The following is a 21,733-nucleotide window of genomic DNA, read 5'->3' as shown; positions in this document are numbered from 1 at the left end:
AGACGCGAACCCGGTTCCCCAGATTACGAGACTACTGCTCTTAACCACTACACCACACTGGCTCTCACACTGGTACCTCGGGTTAAGTACTTAATTCGTTCCAGAGGTCCGTTCTTAACCTGAAACTGTTCTTAACCTGAAGCACCACTTTAGCTAATGGGGCCTCCTGCTGCTGCTGTGCCCCCGCTGCACGATTTCTGTTCTCATCCTGAAGCAAAGTTCTTATCCCGAGGTACTGTTTCTGGGTTAGCGGAGTCTGTAACCTGAAGCATATGTAACCTGAAGCGTATGTAACCCAAGGTACCACTGTATAAACATAATTACATTACACCATTAATAGGAAAATACAAACAGCTGCAATACAAATAAAAAGAACATTATATTGTTACCATTGACGTTTTGTAATGTGTTTCTAACATTGTGCACCACCCTGAGATCTTTTGATAAAGGGTGGTATATAAATTGAGAAAACAACCATAAACAACTTCCATAACAGCAACAGGAAGTTTGGGCAAATGACATAATCTCAGGTGGCATCTGCACCATACATTTAAAGCACATTTAAAGCACATGACTTCTTCAAAGAATCCCAGGAATTGTAGTTTACCCCTCACAGAGCTACAATTCCCAGCACTGTTCACAAACCACAGGTCCTAGGATTCTTTGAGGCAAGTTGTGTGCTTTAAATGTACACAGTCTTGGTCCTTCAAAAGCTTGGGGGGGGGGGAAGTCAGTCTTTACCCAGTGCTAAAATTTTAGTGAAGGCACCAAGCAGACTTCACTGGGGAGAGCATTTCACAGATGAAGCCACAACTGAAAAGATCAATGTACTTATGGCTCCCAAGAGACCTCCCATCCAGACACTGACCAGATAGCTTAGCTTCGATAACCTGGTGGTCTTACATGCTTTCATACCATAGCCCAAGACCCTGCAATAATGCTTTTCTCAGCACTCACTCTAGGGATGCTATCTTATGATATTATGAAGCGTTTGTTAATGGAAATGATTCTAGAAAACATTCCCTTATTTCATGAGGCAGAGATCAAGATTAAGCACATCTGTATTTGTTAAGACACCTCTAACCATCGTTTCCTTTTTAAAGTCTCTAAACACAACATTTCATTCCAAACACTGACCCATATTTTAATTAATCGTAGCAGAACAGCCTTTTAAGTAAACATCTCATTTAAAACCAAATGGGTTGTTACAGTTTGGCTTTCAGGGTGCATTTAAAATGGCTGTGCTCTGAACCAGTAGTTAGTTACAATTTGTGTTTATGTTATGCTAAGGTCAGCAGATTGTTGCATTTAATTTAAAGGATGGAGTGGGATTCTTCTGAAAGAAAGAAAGAAAAACCCCGAGGTTGGATAAACATCTGTCAAGGATGGTTTAGTGTTAATTTATCCTGTCTATACTGGACAGGTGGGAGGGCAGATGCAGGTTTTGGACTAGATTTGCATAGGGAGGATCAAATAGGCGGTTTGCACTTTGGCAAGAAGCTGAATAATGGTGGGAAGCAGCCTGCAAAGACACAGCCTTCTGGGGGCCCACTTCACTGTTCACTCTACCTGCTGCTGTGGAGAAAGCAGATAGGGAGATCTCTTAGTATAAGAATGTGGAAACACCCAATGAAGCTGAACATTCAAAGATTATAGAATCATAGAATTGGAAAGTTGGAAGGGATCCCAAGGGTCATCTAGTCCAACTCCCTGCAATGCAGGAATCACAACTAGATCATACATGTCAGATGGTCATCCAACCTTTGCCTAAAAACCTCCGAGGCACGAGAGTCTACCACCTCCCGTGGTAGTTCATTTCACTACCAAACGGCTCTTACTGTCGGAAAGTTCTTCTTGATGTTTCCTTTCTTGTAACTTGAAGTCATTGGTTTGGGTTTTTCCAGAGCAGGAGAAAACAATTTTGCTCCATCCTCCATGTGACAACTCTTGAGATGTTTGAAGATGGCTATCATATCTCCTCTCAGTCTCCTCTTTTCCAGGCTAAACATACTCAACTCCTTCGACCATTCTTCATAAGGCTTGGTTTCCAGACCCTTGATCATCTCGGTCGCCCTGCTCAGCACACATTCCAGCTTGTCGTATCCTTCTTATTGTGGAGCCCAGAAATGCACACAATATTCCAGGTGTGATCTGACCAAAGCACAAAAGAGTGGTACTACTATTAACAACATAATGTTGTCATTGTTATTGTTGGTGCATTACAGTTGTTTGTATCTATCTGTTGATGGTGTAATGTATTTACGTTTATATTTTTTAATGTGTTGAAAGTCACTTGGAGACCTGGTCAACTCCACAAGTATCTGGTTGGCCACTGTGAGAACAGGATGCTGGACTAGATGGGCCCTTGGCCTGATCCAGCAGGGCTATTCCTATGCTTTGATGCTGCCCTCCCTGTCTTCTTAAAAACCCTCTCGATTTTGTTAGTTGTGGTGGCAGTAGCATGGCCTCTGCTGTGCTGCCATCCCTTCCTTCTTGGCTAGGTGATTTGGAGGTGGGAAGCTGGCAAATGAACGCAAGGCTGTTTGCCAGCATGGGCTGCCTAGAAAACCACTGCTCCACTCAACTCCTTCAGGCCTCTGACTACCTGCCATCTTGATCTGGAAAAATTATAAACCCAGGGCAAGAGTGGCAGGAAGCTCAACCATCCAAGCACCAGCTTTGAGGCAAGGGGCCCTATGAGAGCGCCAGAGGAACTAGCAGGCAGTCCAGGCCTTTCAGCCCACCCCCTCATTGCTCTGATTAACCCTTCAACCCCAACTACATTGCCTGATTGGCTGAAGTCAATGCCACTCTCGCCCTGGTGGTGGACCTGAGCTACAGCCTCCCACAGCCAAGGGCCAGACATTCACCACTGCACCACATTGGTGCCATGGGCAAAGAGGAACAAAAAGAAAACATCCTCATACAAAAGAGTTACCAAGAAACAAAAATATATTCAAGTTTCTGCCAATGTGGATATGACTTTTGGTTCAAGTGAGTTTTTTGACAGAAGAACCATTTTTTCCATAAACTAATAATATCCCCTGGCTCTTGTTCCCCCCCACCCCACTCCCTGATACTATATTGATCCCCCCCTCTCACAGTGGGATTTCAAATTAATTTGTAATTATACATACACACAGGGGATGAGGAAGAAATGACCTAATTATAGACCAAATGGATGCCCCCAGGCTATCATCCAATTACTCCAGCCACTGGAGTGACTACACAAAAAAGATGGGGTTTATCCTCTCTTGTTGAGATTTAGTTGTAATTTGCCGCCCCATTCTGTAATTCTGCTTTATTCATTAGAGTGATTTCAAAATATGCATTTAGAGGTCTTACAAAGGAAATGGGTAACGGGCGTAAGTAGCAAATGCAAATTATAATTTTGGCCATTGTTCCTGGACTTGCAGTCGCACACATCCTGTGACCAAATGTGCAAGATGGTAGAAAAGCAAACAGTGATTCAGTGTGGTGTACATGTCCCAAAGGGCACTAATTATCTGCAATTATGCAGATTGAAAACAACTCTTAATTCTAGCAGAAAATGCCTATCGAACCACATGAATCTGACAACTCTGCAGTATTCATAGTCACGAGAAAGTTAAGTGGAAGGTATAGAGAGAGTATGCTAGCTATATTCAATAGCTACCATTCAGTTTTCAAAAAAAAAGAAGAAAAAAAGGAATGTGTGTATTTAAGAAGAGAGAAAGTGTTGATCTGATGACTATAGCTTTTCCAGCAAGTTCCACCCCCCCCCCCGAAAACACTCTGTTGCCACTAGCCAAATTGACCAGTCTAACCAACAATTTTCACGATTCCATCATATTCCAAAGGAAATAGAATAATTGGTCCGCAAGCGTTTCGGATAGGTCTTTTGAGTTCAGCTAAATTTGACCTGCTGAGAATGTTCCTGGTCATAATGATTTCCTCAGCACTGCCTCAGAGATTTTGTGGCTTTCCGGTCAAGGCACCTCCATTGGCCCTCTTAACCTTGAAGAGGTGGGAACGTGCCAACGGAGAATTCTCTTGCGCTACCCCCCACAACCCCATTGATTCCTCCATGCAAAGTGAGAATCACGGCAGCAAAATAAAGCAACCTTCCTCAACCAGCACAGTGAAGGGGGAGTGATGTAGGCAAGAATCAGTATCTAAATCATGCAGCAAGACCTTTAAAAGAAGAGGTAAGTGACATGGTCCCCTCAGATGTTGGTGACTACATTTCTCATAATTTCTGGTGTTTGGTGAACAGAGTTATCATCCAAAACATCTGAAGGGTGTCATGCTGACTACCTATTTTCAGTTTCTTAGAGCAAGGAGGAGGACTTGACTGCTTCCAAGCCCAATTCTAGGTGCTGATGTTTACCTTTAAAGCACACATGCAGGGCCAGCTTACCCATAGGCGCTAGGGGTGTGGGGCACCCGGGCACTGGGCCCTCAGGGACACCAGGCCAAGAGTCTGGGGCTGAGATTTGAAGTCTGGGGATTGAAGAGCCAGGTTAGGCGACAGCCACTGCCGAGTGGAGCAGAGCCCGTCAGAGCACCGCAGGCTTTTCTGCTGTGGATGCTCCAACCTCCTGCACACCTGGGATTGGCAGGCTGTCGAGAGGCCCGCCCAGTGCATGCACACTGCTCATACGAGATGTGCTGCTTCCCTTACAGGGTGCACAGCTTCCCTCCCAAGCCTCTGCTGGGATTGTTCTCCTCCCTCCACCAGCATGGGAGAGAGTTGCGTGTCTCCCCAAAAGCTCAACAACTCTGAGCTGCTAAAAAAAGCTCAACAACTTGTCCTTCCCAAATTGGGGGCACTGGGCAGTTTTTTCCAGGCCAGGGTGCTAAAGACGGCCCTGCACACATGGCTTGGGACCTAAATACCCCCAAAACCCAACTCTCCCTATATCAACCTGTGTGTGCCTTTAGATAATCAAAGGGCACTCTTCTGGTTCCATCATCCAGGGAAATCCACTATGTGGTGACACAGGAGAGAACATTCTCTGCAACTGCACCCAACTGTGGAATGCCCACCCTTTACATGTGCAACTGGCACTGACATATTGGTCCGATTCACATGTTACACTGAACACAGGTTTAAGCTACGTCCACGCAGGAAGAAGCGTTTGTGTGAAAGAGTGTACCAGTGCAAAAGGAAAAAGGAACAGAGGAGAAAGAAAGCTTTGGAGCAACTGTTCCTTCACTGGTCAATGGATGGGGCCAAATTGGTCAGACTCTTGCCATGTTGATCTTTCTGGAAGTCTCCCGACCAGCAGGTTTAATTGCTATTCTTACAACAGACGCTCCCAAAGGCTGTGTGTTAATTTCACCTTAATCTCCTTGATTATATTTGTCTGGGACTCTGCGGTTGAGTTTAAATTCTAATTCTAAAATTTCAAGATCTGAGTTCCTTGAAAGAATGATCTAATGCCTTGGGGGTCTCGCAATATAATTAAGAGACCTTTCCCTTCCTCTCACATTGTCTAGACACAAAGTTGGACAAAAAGCAGCATCTATCCTCTTCTAACTACGCTTCCCAAATATAAATACATGCAGTTGGTAGGCTTGCTGGAGGGATGACCACAGTTGCATTTCAGCTCTCAAAATGGTTTTAAAGTAATGAAATAAGACAATTATAGCAAGGCCTAAAGCTTTATGCACGTGAAGCTAGCAAACTCTAAACTACTTGCATTAAAAGGAATGTAAGCGACCCTGTGGCGTAGCATGGCTTGCGAGCTCCCAGGGCTGCACAGAGGGGTGGCTGGGAAACAGGCAGACTATGCATGCCTGTTTAAATGCCCAATGGCATCTGTATCACCCAGGAGGTCGAAGCCACAGAGATAAGAAAGGAAGAGTTGTTCCATTGTTTGGAGAGGTCACTTCCTGGTTTGCAACAGAGCCCAGCAATGGAAGCACACAGCTGTATTAAGGCAATTTTGTGCCCCTAACAATTTTGCACCTGGGACAATCACCGCTCTGCCCCTCCATACTATGCCACTGATGAGACTCCATACAGGGTACAGCGCCTAGTTCTGAATTGCACATTTAAAGGAAGTTGATGGTACCCTTCAAGTACCTGAAGGGCAAATGCATGAAGGACAAAGACTTGTTCTCTGCTGCCCCAGAAGGCAGGACTAAATCTAATACAGTGGTGCCTCGCAAGACGAAATTAATTCGTTCCGCGAGTTTTGTCGTCTTGTGATTTTTTTCGTCTTGCGAAGCACGGTCTCAGAAAAGGTTCGGAAAAGCTTCAAAAATCACCAAAGTCTTCAAAAACCTCAAAAAAGGCTACCACACTGCATGCTATGAGTTGCTCCTCGAAGTCAAGTCGCAACTGTATTAACGGTGTTGAGAAAAAGGAAACAAACTTGCAAGACGTTTCCGTCTTACGAAGCAAGCCCATAGGGAAAATCGTCTTGCGAAGCAGCTCAAAAAACAAAAAACCCTTTCGTCTAGCGAGTTTTTTGTGTTGCGAGGCATTCGTCTTGCGAGGTACCACTGTAGTTGTAATCAAGAGTGGCATGTTACATTTTACTGTTTGAGGTAAAATGGGAGGTGCTGCCCTGCTGCTGCTACCACTACTGCTGCCGCCACCAGCACTGTCATCTGTACCCCTGCCGCCTGCACCATCCTCCCTGCTGCCTCTGCCACTGGTGGAGGAGCAGCACCGGTGCAGATTTCAGGTGAAATCTTGGCAATTTTGGGTGAGATCTCGGCTGAAATCATGCAAGATCTTGCACTTTTCTAATAGGTGGGCCAGCGCTGGGTTTAAATTACAGGAGGGCAGATTTCAGCTGAATGCCAAGAGAAACTTGTTGATGGTAAGAGCAGTTTGACCTTGGGAGTAATTACTTAGAGGGCACTCTATTTCTGGAGATTTTCAAGCAAAGTCTTGGAAGTCATCTATACCTCTGAATTTCTTGCCTAAAACAGGATTAAACAGCAAATTCTAGTAATTCTAAGAACCTCAATGACCAATGGCCATTTTAACAGTCTTCTCCAAGTTCTCCATAGGTGCCAACTTGAAAAAATACTGGGGTGGGGTGGGGCCAGGTAAGCCCCACCCTGCATAATCAATCACATGACACTATTTGAATAGCAATGTCCATTAATGCCCAGCCCCCTCAAATATGCAATATTTGCAAAATATATATGCAAAATATGCCCCCCTCTCTCTATAATGCAAAGCAATGCCTAGCCCCCTCAAATATGTTATTGGGGTGGCCAAACACTCCTCCTATGGTCTTTCCCAAACTGGTATAACAACAACAACAACAACAACATAATTTATTATTTATATCCCACCCCTCTGGCTGGGTTTCCCCAGCCACTCTGGGCGGCTCGCAACAGAACATTAAAAAGATGGCAGAAGATCAACCATTAAATCTTCCCTAAACAGGGCTGCCTTCAGATGCCTTCTAAAAGTCAGATAGTTGTTTATTTCCTTGACATCTGATGGGAGGGCGTTCCACAGGGTGGGCACCACTACCAAGAAGGCCCTCTGCTTGGTTTCCTTCTCACGGTGAGGGAACAGCCAGAAGGCCCTCAGAGCTGGACCTCAGTTTCCGAGCTGAATGATGGGGGTGGACAAGCTCCTTCAGGTATACTGGGCCGAGGCTGTTTAGGGCTTTAAAGGTCAGCACCAACACTTTGAATTGTGCTCAGAAACGTACTGGTGTTCTTCAGTTGTTTAGGACTTCAGTGTCCATCAGCACTTGTCAGCATAGCCAATGATTGTGGGGTGGGGGCAAATGGGAGTTGCAGTCCATAACATCTGGAGAGCACAGAAAGGCAATAGAGGTTGGTGGAACAATGAAGGTGAGGCAGCATTGCACAACCTGCTTCTGGGTGGCAAGTGTCGCTGCCACTTAGCATATGTATGAATGGATGTTTATGCACCTTGAATCATCCCTGTGTGCACCCAAGCTGTGTGTAGGAAGTTGTCTCCGCCGACTGGTGGCAATTCTTTAAGGCTCAAAACACTGCTGCTGCTTGCGATCTTTAATGCAGAGACAGCTGGCTTTTGCATACAAAAAGCATGCATGAGCTCTGTTCCTTCCTCATTTTGTGGGCATGAATAAAACCCATTAATTCATTGAGAGAATGAGTCCAGATTCCCTCCTAATTAGAATGAATGTGCATTCCTTTTATGTTCGACTGTGTGACCTACACACACCTTTTTGGCGGGGAGGGGAAGCAAGCCCAACCTCCCAAGATGCACTGTGGTCATTTATGCTTTGAATGGAAAATACAGATGTAGCAGAACTGCACATGTGGGAAGTTGCTTCAGCAAACTTGAGGCCGCAATCCTAAAATTGCAAATCCAGCGGGACAGCTCTGGAGCAAATGGCCTTTCTCTTTGTTTTAAACTGGGTCAGAACTTTTGAAATGGACTGTTAAAATATTTGCATTTTGCATTTCTGAAGTATAAGTTCTTTTGGGCAGCCCCAGAAGCTTGATACAGTTTTAACCCCCTCCCATAGCACTCTGAGTTTATTGGGTTTAGCCACTTTCCTTCTTTCAGCGCTGCCTCTATGTTCCATTTACACTGTGTTTAGATTACAGCAGACACGAACTTCCTCTGTCTCAGAGCCAGTCATGAATCAGACTGGGAGCTGGAGCTGCTGGCTTGTCAGGGGAGCCTGACAAATTCCAGCTTTAAAATAACAAGTGTTTGATAGCTCAGTTTACAAAACAGCAGATTGCGGCTATACGGCACAACGCAAGTACATATGACATAATAATGACAGGCTTGACTTATTTAGTCTTTTTCTTCCCGCTCTAATTTCCAATAAATCAATCTACCAGAGAGAGACAGGAGGACCATTGTGCTCTGCACATGGGCCAAAATTTCCTTGCCACACCATTTATCCTCTGGTGTTTTCTTTTTTCCCCTTTTTTGCCCCTGAGAAAGCTGAAAGCCTGGGAATTGTAATCTGACAACATTTCCTGTTGGAAGTGACAGTGTAATGTGCTGATTGCACACATAAGCAGAACAGTTTTTCAAAGTGTTTTTGTGGTTCCTTTCACTTTTTCAGTCTATTAGAACAACTGTAATGAGCAGATAGTAATATTACTATCTTTAAGGTCTGCAAAGTTTGTGTCTCAATGTGTATGAATCCATGCATAGTTATGTGTGTGAAAGCACCCACCCCCAGGGCAAATCTGTATTTCTCAATTTTGGTTTTCTTCCACTTCCTATTTTTCCACTCTTCCAGATCAGTTCTCCACATTTCCAGATCAGTTTGCAACCCCCCCCCCCAAGTCCTCATGAAAATTAAGGAGCATTTTAGTGTATTTTTTTTACTTGTTTTTAACAAAGTTTATTGAAAAATTCCAAAGCATGACACATTCACCTCACCTGTGACATGTAATGATATTTTATTTTGATTTCATTGTAAGCTACTTCGAGTGCCTTTGTGGCTAACAATGGCCTCAAGGCTAAAGTAAAATATTAATATAGCGAAAAAGAAAGGGAAATAAAAAATATAAAAGTGGAGTCATCCGTGAAAATCATGACATGTTTGGTCAACAAGCTAAAAACTAAATTGGAAAAGTTTTTTTTTTAATGCACTCTATAATTCTAATTTGTAACACAAACCACTTCCTTTTTTGGGTGGGTGGGGAATCAGAAAGAAGCTAGTCTAAGACTACAATCCTGTACAGACAAAGCAGTAGAACTTCTTTTGGACTAGACATCCATAGAATTGTGCTGCAAGTGTCTTGCAGCATTGACTGGGCAAACTCCGTTCTGATTTATTTTTTTTAAAAAATCCTGAAAAGGTTAGTTTCTGCTTTTCTTTGCTTGAAAAATTGTTTCAGTTATGTAAATTATGTTTCCCCTCCGGCTGATGCAACTTAAGTGCCTTTCCTTCTACAAATGTTTCCTTGTTGTTCTTGGATTTTGTGCTGTACGGTTTAGCTTTAAGAACACATATTGAGAAAAAGCTTTGGTAGGGAATGGCTTGATGAATATGTACACTCATGCTTACAGTTTCCCCGGCTGACAGCTTTATGAAACCCAGCAACGCACCCACAGTCCAGCCATTGTATATCTGGCAAAGTTGTTAACCTCTGATTGTAAAATATGTGTTTGGGGAGAGCGAGGCATTATGGTTTGAATTTGCCAGAGGTGAGAGCTATAAAACACTCTGCCTTCTTCTGCATTGGAGCTATGAGGTACATTCGCCCCTGTAAAAACAAATCAGGCCAGCTGATAAATTCTGAAGAAGGGTGAAACAATTAATGAGCAGTCGTGTGTGTGTGTGTGTGTGTGTGTGTGTGTGTGTGTGTCTGTATAATGCAGGAAGCTGTGAAAGAGGAAGAGGAAGTGAAGTGATTTGTGCTTCCTACAGAACTATGCAGTTGGAAAGGGTCTTGTAGATAATAAAAAAACTTGCTTGATGAAGGTAATTCAGACCTAAAGCATCCCAACGGATGGCTGCCTAGGAGGTAGGAGTGGTAGTAGAACCTTCCACTACCCTATGTAATTGGTTTCAATGCCCAATGCTTCTTGCCATTAGTAAGTTCTCCAGATGTTCAGCCCAAATCCTGTTTTGTGCTTTCACTGCAGTGTACAAAGTGGAAGACGGCACTTCATCCCATAGTTGGACAAGTAAGACCTGTAGCACAGGTTAAGGACATTATGCAGAGACAGCTGTGAGCAATGATCTATCTCTGTTGCAGTCATAATATGTAGCACCAGACACCTCATCATTCTGGCTCCTTCCCTCAAGAGTTTTCATGCTGCCACTATCTCTTATGGGAGATGTCTGATTACGGTATGGGAACCAGGCATTAGAATAATGTTCTGAGGACCAGATAGAAAGTATTGGAGGGCCTCAGCTGCCCCCACCGAGTCTGAGGGTCGCAACTCCTGTTTCAATGTATTTTCAATGAATTTATCTGAGATATGAGTCACAGCAAGGTTCAAAGGCATAATGTCATGGATCATCTCTGCCATGCTGGACCTACTCTCCTTCTGAGGTCACCTGGTGAGGTTCCATGTTGAATCCCCAGCCCATGATTTTGCACCAATCACCTACACTTCTGTAGGTTCACCTGCAGCAAGGTGAAAACATGGCTGTTTTATTTAAAGTTCTCCTGGCCTTTTGTTCAGGATTTGTGTCTTGCTTCGTCTGCCTACTGCTTTTACCACAATGTAGCTGCCTGCTGCTTTCAACTTTTCAATGTCATTTTAATGCCGCCTTAATTGCTGCTTTTCTGTATTCATCGCGGTCATGTTATATTTCATTGTCTTCTATCAATGGCTTGTACATCTTTAATGTCAGCTTCCTTGAAATATTGTATAAGGTGGGATGGAAATCTGTAAAACAAATGAAATGTTCAATTGCAAAAAACAAGAAACAGTGAATTAAGAAAATTAGCTGGCTGTTTTTTGTTTTTAATTGCTCATAACCAGAGATAAAGGTTTTAGAATATGTTGTCATTGAAACATTACTCACACCCACACCAGACATTTAAAGCACATCATTCCACCCAAAGAAAGGGGGGGGGGGAGGATGCTGGGAATTGTAACTCTGTGAGGGCTGAGCTACAGTTTCCAGGATTCTTTGGGGTGGGGGAGGGGGAGGGGGAGCCATGTGCTTTCATTCTAAACGGCCTTGGTCCAGTATACCTGGAGGAGCGTCTCCACCCCCATCGTTCTGCCCAGACACTGAGGTCCAGTGCTGAGGGCCTTCTGGCGGTTCCCTCACTGTGAGAAGCCAAGTTACAGGGAACCAGGCAGAGGGCCTCCTCGGTAGTGGCGCCCGCCCTGTGGAATGCCCTCCCACCAGATGTCAAAGAGAAAAACAACTACCAGACTTTTAGAAGACATCTGAAGGCAGCGCTGTTTAGGGAAGCTTTAATGTTTAATAATATCGTATTTTAATATGCTGTTGGAAGCCATCCAGAATGGCTGGGGAAACCCAGTCAGATGGGTGGGGTATTATTATTATTATTATTATTATTATTATTATTATTATTAATAATAATAATTATGGTGTGAATGGTACCATTGTTCCTTACCCTAAATCAGGCATGGGAAACCTTTTCCCCGTGGAGAACTGCTGACCAACAGGAAAGGCGAATCAGGTGGGTGGAGTCAAAAGTGGGTGGGGTTTACAGCACTGCAAGATGAAACAGCTCTCTCTCTCCTCTCCCTCCTCTCCATCTCTCTGTCACACATGCAGACAGGAAACAGAAGTGACTCCCAGACTAGTAGACCATAGAGCAAGAGTGAGGCTGCAGATGCATGATTTTGTTGTTTAGTCGTTTAGTCGTGTCCAACTCTTCATGACCCCATGGACCAGAGCACGCCAGGCACTCCTGTCTTCCACTGCCTCCCGCAGTTTGGTCAGACTCATGTTTGTAGCTTCGAGAACGCTGTCCAACCATCTCGTCCTCTGCTGTCCCCTTCTCCTTGTGCCCTCCATCTTTCCCAACATCAGGGTCTTACATGCATGATATCAAGGGCCAAATGGTCCACAGCTTCCCCATTCAAGCCGCCCATTACATATTAGACAGCCACCATCTCTGCTCTCTGTTTGGCACAGCGTGTTCTCCCTAACAGAGAGCACGTGTTGCGGTTGGGGAGCAGGCCGCCCAGCCATGACTAGGCAAATTAATCTGCAACCCTGGCCCTTAAGGGTTAATTGGGTTGCTGGGGAAAATTGATTGTTACCAATTGGGAGGAGGAGTCAGAAGTTATAAATAGAAGGGCCAGACTTAGGGACGTCCTCTTGGCCGTTTTGGATCGGATCAGGAGCTGCTCGGAGCTGGTTGTATACTCGCTTGCTTTCGTTTTCATAGGGCCTACCTTTGAATTCGAGTTTTTCCTTGTCTTTCACCCCTGGTTTAATTAATTTATTCCTTCCCTCCCATTATCCTTCTCATTTAATTCTTCCTTCCCCTTCTCCCCCCTTCCCTTCCTTCCCCCCCCAATTTGGATACTTACCCTCTTTATATTTCCTTAATTTTAATTGGCTAGGGCTTTGATTTATATAGCACAGGCTGAGGGTGGGTACCCCCCCCAGCCTGCCAGGGCCTGCCTTCGGGCTGGGCACCCGGTTTGCAAGCCGCCAGGGCCTTCCCTTGAACCTCCCCCTCCCCGGCCGGTGGTTTTGCCGGGGCCGGGGCTGTGAGTGTGCAGGCCGGCGGTAAGGGCACTCGGCGAACCGCTCGGGCCTCACTGAGGCCCGGCGCCTTGAGGGCTCTCCCCGGAAAGAAGAAAAATAGCCGCCTTACCTGGTGCGGCTCCCGCACGCCGACGAAGGTCGTGCCGGTTTTCGCGGCCGCTCCGCGGGGCCGCCGCGGCGCCTGCCTTGTGGGGGGTGCCTCCTTCGGGCCTCTGAAGAGCGTGGGTGACGCCGGCGGGGGAAGTTATCCCCGCCGTTTGCATTGCCGCGAGCGGCGCGGCGGCACGAGCGGCCTCGCGGGGCCGTTGGCCTGGGTGGCGGTAGCGCTGCGGGAGACAGCGCGGCGGTACCGAGTGGCTGGCCTTCTTTTGTGGCGGTTGCCCCCCTCCGCGTTAAATTAACGTGTGGGCCGCTTCCCGGGATCGGGAGCGGCGGCCCACGCTTGCGCCCGCCTTTTTCTTTGCAAGCCGACTGCGCTCTGCTGTTGGGGTTTATTTTATCCTGCTCATTGCTTAGCTGCTCCCCCTTGTGGCCAGGCAAGGTTACTGCGGCTGGGTCTTTGTGCTGGAGCTCCCCCTGGTGGCTCAGTGCTGTGTTGCAACCCTTTGCATGAGCTGGGGATTAGCGAGCGCCACCTGCTGGAGGAAAGGAGTAACTGCACCCCTTGTTTTATGTTATTTATCACGAAAAAATAAATAATAGAATAAATAAATTAATTAAAACAGGAATAATAATAAATAAATAAGATTGGATTTCAGTTGTTAATAGATAGATAGATAGATAGATAGATAGATAGATAGATAGATAGATTATAAATAGATAATTCAGACATCTATTCTAGTGCATTTATTATTTAATTTTCCAGCAGCTGACGTGCTGTTTACAGCTTACGCATCACTGTTTGCGGCCAGCAGTGACGTCTGGCTGCGGCAATTGTTAATTCTCATTTGATTATAATAGCAGGTATGGCTCCTAAGAAAGTCACGGTCCGTCCCGGCTCAGCCCCTGTTGCAAAACGGCCTATCAGAGGTCCATCGCAGGCGCTTCGCTCTCCCACCCTGAGTCAACCGGCAGGACGAGTGCAATCGATGGTGGACAGTATGGCGGGTGATCCAGTAGCCTTATCTCGCTTCACAGCCGAAATGGATGGTTTCCTTCAACAGTGTTCTGCTCAGCCTTCCGCGTCTAGAAGGCGTCAGCGTCCAGTCGTGGCGCCATCCCCAGCGTCACCGTCGTCTAGTGACGAGGAGAGAGATGGCTCATCACCCGGGGGCTTGATGATTGATTCTCAGATAGCACATCCCCGTGACTTACCTGCTGCCCGTGGCCGTTCTCGGAGGCCATGCCGTTCCTCTGGGAGGGCGGCGAGGGGGAAAACCCCTTTGGTAGCTTCCACCCGCCGGGCTGCGCTCGCTCAGCCTGCGGATGAGGTGGCCTCAGGTTCCGGGATCTCACCTGTTGTTTCTCCTCGCTTAGCTTCAGGTGCATCACAGCCGAGCCCTGATTACGGGTCTTCCATGGATGACAGTCTATCGATTCCTGCCAGGGAGTCTTCGGGCGGTAAACGTCGCTCCAGGAGGTCCTCACTGAAGCGTGTCAGCCAGAGGAGGAGCGAATCATCATCTTCTTATGCTGCCCCAGGTCCTTCTCGGCAGGATCCTGATTCCGAGTCCTCCATTGAAGACAGCTTGCCAGTGCCTCCCAGACGGTCGTCAGGCGGAAAGCGTCGCCGCAGGAGATCTTCGCGGAGGCGCGCAAAACGGAGAAGGGACGACTCGTCGTCCTCTTATACCGGTACGTCTTCCTCTAGTTCTGATGGTGAGACTGATAGTTCTATGGAACTTTACTGGGGCTATGGGGAAGCGGCCTCTGGACTCCCGAGGTGGGCTTGGGAACGTCGGGCCAACACGCATCGGGCCAGGTATGGGGCAGTACAGGAATGTAAAGATGGCATATTGGTACCTGACGTTAAGGTCTCTACCAATTCCGCCAGGGACGTCATCCCAGGTTCACATTTGTCGTCCAAGCTGAGAACTAGGATTCTAAATGGCCGTTATGTTGAGATGTTTAAGTTGGCTCCTCCTTCGGAGGACCAGGAGAGGCCGAGCTCTTCAAGGAAGCGCTCTGGTGTGCCCAGTGCAGACAGGACATTCGAACGTTGGCTCGATTGTTTCCAAGTCTTTGCTGGAGTGGTCATGGCGGCTTATCCGCGGAGATCTCTTCATTTGTTAGTTTACCTATCTATTGTTCGCTCTGCTTTCACCAAAGCTGGTGAAAAAGCGGCGATCAAATATGATGAGAATTTCAGGCGCAGGGCGGCTAAGATTCCCTCGGCCCGATGGGATCGTAAAGATCTTGATGTGTGGACCACTTATGTGGCTCCACTCATTGAGAAAAAGGCGCCAGAGCAACAGAGAATGAGGCCAGGGGCCTTTAAGTCCGCACGTCGCCTTCTTTGCTGGGACTTTAATAAGGGTTCCTGTCAGCGCCAGGGGTGCAAATTCGCTCACATGTGCGAAAGGTGCAACGGTTTGCACGCCGCTTCCTCCTGTTATGCTGGTCGTCGGCCCTTTCGCGGAGGAAAAGGGGGTTCTCAACAAACCCCCAAAGCAACGCCCCCTGCTTCAACCTCGGGAACAGGAAAATAATGTGTTGACTTCCTTGGCTTTCACACCCGTTCGCCTGCCGGTCTTGCAAAGTTGGTTACAATTCTACCCCAATAGGGAGGCTGCTTGCTATTTGAGTAATGGTTTTTCGTTAGGTTTTCGGATTCCAGTAGCCATGTCTCCCGTGGCACGTAATCCTGCTAATCAGAAATCAGTTCGTGAGCTACCTCAGGTTGCTCGCAAGAAGATAGAAAAAGAAGTGACCATGCTGCGCATGGCCGGTCCTTTTAGCGAACCTCCGTTTCATAATTTGCATGTATCCCCATTGGGTATCGTGCCAAAAAAGGCCCCTGGTGAATTTCGACTAATTCATAATTTGTCACATCCTAAGGGTACGTCAGTTAATGATGTTATTCCTCCGGAGCTATGCTCCGTGAAGTACGCCTCCCTTGATCAGGCGATCAAGATGATTCGGAAATTTGGACAGGCTGCTTTATTGGCAAAATGCGACATCGAATCGGCTTTTCGCCTTTTGCCAATTCATCCGGAGGATTTCTGGTTGCTAGGTTTTAAGTTTGAGGGCAATTATTATTTTGATAAAGCTATGCCTATGGGATGTTCAATTGCATGTGCTGCTTTTGAATCTTTTAGCACTTTTTTGGAATGGGCCCTTAAGTCTAAGACAGGAAGGGGCGGAGTCACACATTATTTGGATGATTTTTTATTGGCCTCGGCTGGTGATACGGACGATTGCTTATTGCTACTGCAAGCGTTTGCTGACATCACCCAGGAACTTGGGGTTCCCCTTGCCGCGGACAAGACTGAGGGTCCTTCCACTCGGCTTACTTATCTGGGTATCCTTTTGGATACAGTTGCTCAAACTTCTAGCTTGCCGAGTGACAAGCTGGTGGCGCTGAGGAAGGTTATAGAAGAATTGCTCCCTTTAAAGAAAGTGTCTCTTAGGCAAATCCAGTCACTGTTAGGGCACCTGAACTTCGCTTGCAGAGTGGTGGCTCCTGGGCGTCCTTTCTGTTCTCGCCTAGCTCGACTCACTTCAGGTTTGAAGGCTCCACATCATCGGGTGCGCCTTTCTAGTGAAGTGAGGGCTGATCTGTCCATGTGGTTGGAATTCCTTGAGGAATTCAATGGTGTGTCGTTGTGGCAAGACACGTTGAACTTGCATAACGACTTCCAGGTGCAATCTGATGCTGCAGGTTCGCTAGGTTTTGGTCTTTATTGGAAGGGTCGCTGGTGTGCAAGACGTTGGCCGTCTGAGTGGAGGGGAGGTGAGATTACGCGGGACCTAACGTTTCTCGAGTTTTTTCCCATTGCAGTGGCAGTGCATTTGTGGGTCGAGGAGTTCAGGAACCGACGTGTCTGCTTCTGGACTGACAATCAGGCAGTGGTGACGGTGCTGGCCAAGCTGTCGTCACGTTCCCCGCGGGTGTCTGCTCTCTTGCGAGCTTTTGTGCTGCATTGTTTGCGTTGTAATATAGTTTTTTCTGCACGTTTTATTCCTGGAGTCTCTAATGAAATTGCTGATGCTCTGTCCCGTTTTCAGATGGAGCGGTTCAGACTTCTGGTTCCAGAGGCACGGATACTTCCGGAATATTTCCCGGATCATCTCTGGAACCTTGGCAACAATTAGTCTTGCAGGGAGTAGCGGCATCGGTTTCCCCCTCCACCCTGCGCTCTTATACAAAAGTTTGGGATAATTTTCTGACATTTATGCGCCAGTCTGCCAGTAACATGCGAGGGGCCCCACCCACTTCTTCGCAGGTTTTAAAATATCTGGCGCACTTATTTCAATTGGGGCGGGCGGCCAAGACGATTAGGATGCAAGCAGCAGCCATTGCATTTTTCTGTAAAATATTTTTCGATAAGGATCCTTGCTCGAGGTTTATTGTTCGCAAGGCTCTGGAAGGCTGGGGTAGGCTGTGTCCTCCTCGTCCAGCAAAAAGACGCCCCATATCTTTTGACATGCTGAGCAATATGCGAAAAAAGCTGCGGGTGGTGTGTTGGTCGGGATATGAGGCTCGCCTATTCTCGGCGGCCTTTTCTATCGCCTTTTTTGGCGCTTTAAGAGTGGGTGAAATCGTGGTGGAGGATCATAGGGACGGTCGCATTTGGGGTCTTTTCCTCCAAGACGTGCAGTTATCCCCTAACGAATTGAGAATCACTATTCGGCACTCTAAGACGGATCAGAGGGGTAAAGGTGCCTTGATTCGTCTCCCCGCTACGGGGGCTGCAGGACCTTGCCCAGTAAAAGATGTTAGTAGGTACCTGGAGGTGCGCACCCAAGGGGATGGGCCGCTGCTCCGACATGAGGATGGGTTGCCATTATCAAGGCAACAATTCGCAAAAGTGATGCGCAAAGTGATCCTGGCTTGTGGTGGTACAGCTGGAGATTTTGCCCCCCATTCGTTTAGGATTGGGGCCGCCACGACGGCTGCTCACTGGGGATTGTCAGCCGCCAGGATAAAGAATTTGGGCCGCTGGAAATCGAATGCGTTCAGAGGCTATGTTCACTAACTTGGTTTCCTCTGTTTGTTTGTTTGTGTTATGTCAGGTCAGGCGGCTGTCCGAGTGTGGATGGTGGGGCACAGCATCGTCCATTGGGCTGGTGTTGCAGCACGTCGGGCTGGTGTGTGTCCAGAGCTTGGCCTTCCTCCGCATGTTCAGTTGTCCTGGCTGTCCAGACGAGGAATGCTTTGGTCGGAGCTTCTGCCGCGGATCCGGAGCCAGTTGCTCCGGGAGGGGCCACCAGCGGCTATTGTAATACAGCTGGGAGAGAATGACCTGGTCGATATGGGCTGTGCTTCACTGCGTGCTGCTATTTGGACGGACTTGGGGACATTGCGGGCTATGGTGCCTACAGCAATGATATTTTGGTCGCAGCTTTTGCAACGACGTGTGTGGAGGGGCAGTCGTTGCCCAGTCGCCACAGAAAGGGCCAGGAGGCGCATCAATTCTGCGGTGACACACCGGATGGCTGAGCTGGGGGGTGAAGTGATCTCTCACCCTGCGATTCTTTTTAAGATGCCATCCTTTTTCCGAGATGATGGCGTGCACCTTTCTGCTTCAGGGAATGAGGCTTGGTTAGGTGCGGTGGCTGCCAAGTTGAGGTCTTGGCTGGGGCTGTGAGTGGTTTGGCGGCGAGCTGGAGGCTCCATGGCGGTTAGGCATTGGTTAATTGGGGCTTGGAGGGGTAAGTGCCTACCCCTCCAAATGATGCGATAAGGGAATTCCGTTAAAGGAATCCAGGGGCTTGCCATTCTTTCGTCCTTGTCCGTGGAGCCGGACTTGGGCCGTGCAAGCCCCACCGGAACATGAGGGTGAGAAGCGAGGGCCAGTTTCCCGGCCTCACTTCTCATCCAATACTTGTTTCCCACGCTGGCTTCCGGTGGAGTCCGGAAGGGCCAGCACTGTCCTTGAGGGCTAGGACAGATAGTCAAACCAATGCCTAAGCAACCACTCACAATTTTTTGTATTTTAAATAAAGTTGTGGCCAAAAATTATGCCAAAAACCTTAAACAAAAATTGACGTGTGAAGTGTGTAATTATTTGGGGGGTGGCACTGCGGAACTCAACACGCAAAGCGTGTTCTCCCTAACAGAGAGCACGTGTTGCGGTTGGGGAGCAGGCCGCCCAGCCATGACTAGGCAAATTAATCTGCAACCCTGGCCCTTAAGGGTTAATTGGGTTGCTGGGGAAAATTGATTGTTACCAATTGGGAGGAGGAGTCAGAAGTTATAAATAGAAGGGCCAGACTTAGGGACGTCCTCTTGGCCGTTTTGGATCGGATCACCCGCCCTCCCTCCCTTTAATAGGGGGGTTTTTTATTTAAATTGATAGCTTGACCTTGCTATGCCTGTCATGGTGTCGTTCGCCTTGGTGCGGGGGCACGGTAGGAATTTTGCCATTTGGCTGATTGGCTGGTGCCATTTGGTTTTTGCCTACTGCGTAGCAAATCGTCACAACTTGTTAGGTTGGCGGTTAGGCATTGGTTAATTGGGGCTTGGAGGGGTAAGTGCCTACCCCTCCAAATGATGCGATAAGGGAATTCCGTTAAAGGAATCCAGGGGCTTGCCATTCTTTCGTCCTTGTCCGTGGAGCCGGACTTGGGCCGTGCAAGCCCCACCGGAACATGAGGGTGAGAAGCGAGGGCCAGTTTCCCGGCCTCACTTCTCATCCAATACTTGTTTCCCACGCTGGCTTCCGGTGGAGTCCGGAAGGGCCAGCACTGTCCTTGAGGGCTAGGACAGATAGTCAAACCAATGCCTAAGCAACCACTCACAATTTTTTGTATTTTAAATAAAGTTGTGGCCAAAAATTATGCCAAAAACCTTAAACAAAAATTGACGTGTGAAGTGTGTAATTATTTGGGGGGTGGCACTGCGGAACTCAACACGCAACTACTAAAGACCTTCTTTTGACAACACTTTTAAGTGGATATCTTTATCCCAGCCTACATTTGCAATGGCGTTGTTTTAAACTGCTTTCATATATGGATTTTTTTTTAAAAATGGCTTTACACTTTTCTTGCTTTAGGATTGCACCTGTTTATTTGTTTTACAATTATATATTTTATTGTTGTAACCTGACATGGGACCTTACAGTAAAGGGTGGGCAAGAAATCTAATAGCAATCCATAAATAAGCCCTACAAACAGAATGGGGGAACAGATAAGCAAATAACTTTAAAATCTAAAGAAGAGGTGCAGTTGTGTTTCCAGCAGCTGCTGAAGATCTTCTTTTTCCAACAAGCCTCTTAAGTCAAGCTCTTCCCTAGCCTACATCTATATCAAAATTGTTTTTATATATTTTAATTGTTTGATCACTTTTGCGTTTGCTACCCTGGGCACCTCTGGGAGGAAGAGTGGGATAATGTTGTAGTTGTTAATAATAATAAAACAATGTTAGGGGTAAAATAAAAAATTATCTAGTAGCACCTTATAGACCAACTAAGTTTGTTCTGGTATAATCTTTCATGTGCATGCACACTTCTTCAGATACACAGCTTATACCAGAACAAATGTAGTTGGTCTGTAAGGTGCTACTAGACTTTTTTTTTTTTGACTGCATCAGACCAACATGGCTACCTATCTGAATCTATAATCTTAGGGGTAGTGAGAGAGCAGGCATTTAGAAGTGCAGAGGCACCAAGAACCATTCGCCTTGAGAAACCAGCATTGAATGAAGTGGAATAAGCACTCTGTAGAATTCATTAACACGGTGAATATTCACCAAAGGCTCTAGAGCTTCCCCATAGTGCAGCTTTTCCACTGCTGGTTGCGTGATGTCAATGAAAAACCTTTCCTTAAACTTCCTGGAATGGTTACAATTAAATCACCAGAGACTGACTGACGCACACACACAATATCTGGGGTCTCTGCCAAAAGCATTCTTTTCTGGGGTCTGGTATCTCAATTTGCTTTTTCCCGCTTTTCTTAATTGCTATTACACAATTTTAGAGATTTACAATCAGGGTGATGAAGCAAAAGGATAGCCAAAGTCAAAACGGACAGCTTTTTATCACTTGGTAGGTATATAATTTCCCTCCTGCTAATTCAAACTAATTTGTGAAGAAAACCACTTATTCAATAAGACATGATTTTTCAAAACAACAACCTCTCGACTCAGAGATTCAATCTTCTCTGTGGTTTGTGGAATGCAGGCTTTAAACCATGGACAGGCAAACTAAGGCCCGGGGGCCAGATCCAGCCCAATCACCTTCTAAATCTGGGAATCAGCGTGTTTTTACATGAGTAGAATGTGTGCTTTTATTTAAAATGCATCTCTGGATTATTTGTGGGGCTTTTACATGGTGTTTTTACATGAGTAGAATTTGTGCTTTTACAGTGGTACCTCGCAAGACGAATGCCTCGCAAGATGGAAAACTCGCAAGACGAAAGGGTTTTTGGTTTTTTGAGTTGCTTCGCAAGACGATTTTCCCTATGGGCTTGCTTCGCAAGACGGAAACGTCTTGCAAGTT

The 21,733-nt window shown here is 46.7% G+C and overlaps 1 protein-coding gene across 1 annotated transcript; it reads left to right on the top strand.

Annotated features, from left to right (window-relative positions):
- Positions 1-12,617: 12,617 nt before the first annotated feature.
- On the top strand, positions 12,618-15,781 carry LOC144329300 (uncharacterized). The gene has a single exon (XM_077936771.1). It carries the CDS (start codon positions 14,099-14,101, stop codon positions 15,779-15,781), a length of 1,683 nt encoding a protein of 560 aa, XP_077792897.1. The 5' UTR covers positions 12,618-14,098.
- The last annotated feature ends 5,952 nt before the right edge of the window (positions 15,782-21,733 follow it).

Source organism: Podarcis muralis, chromosome 12 (assembly GCF_964188315.1).
Source record: "Podarcis muralis chromosome 12, rPodMur119.hap1.1, whole genome shotgun sequence".
Taxonomy (NCBI): Eukaryota; Metazoa; Chordata; class Lepidosauria; order Squamata; family Lacertidae; genus Podarcis; species Podarcis muralis.
Note: the sequence above shows the minus strand (reverse complement) of the source record. Positions and strands in the feature narration are given on the sequence as shown.

What these genes read in the sequence shown, in the direction of transcription:
- LOC144329300 (XM_077936771.1), top strand. Translation starts at nt 14,099, where the DNA reads ATGGCTCCTAAGAAAGTCACGGTCCGTCCCGGCTCAGCCCCTGTTGCA.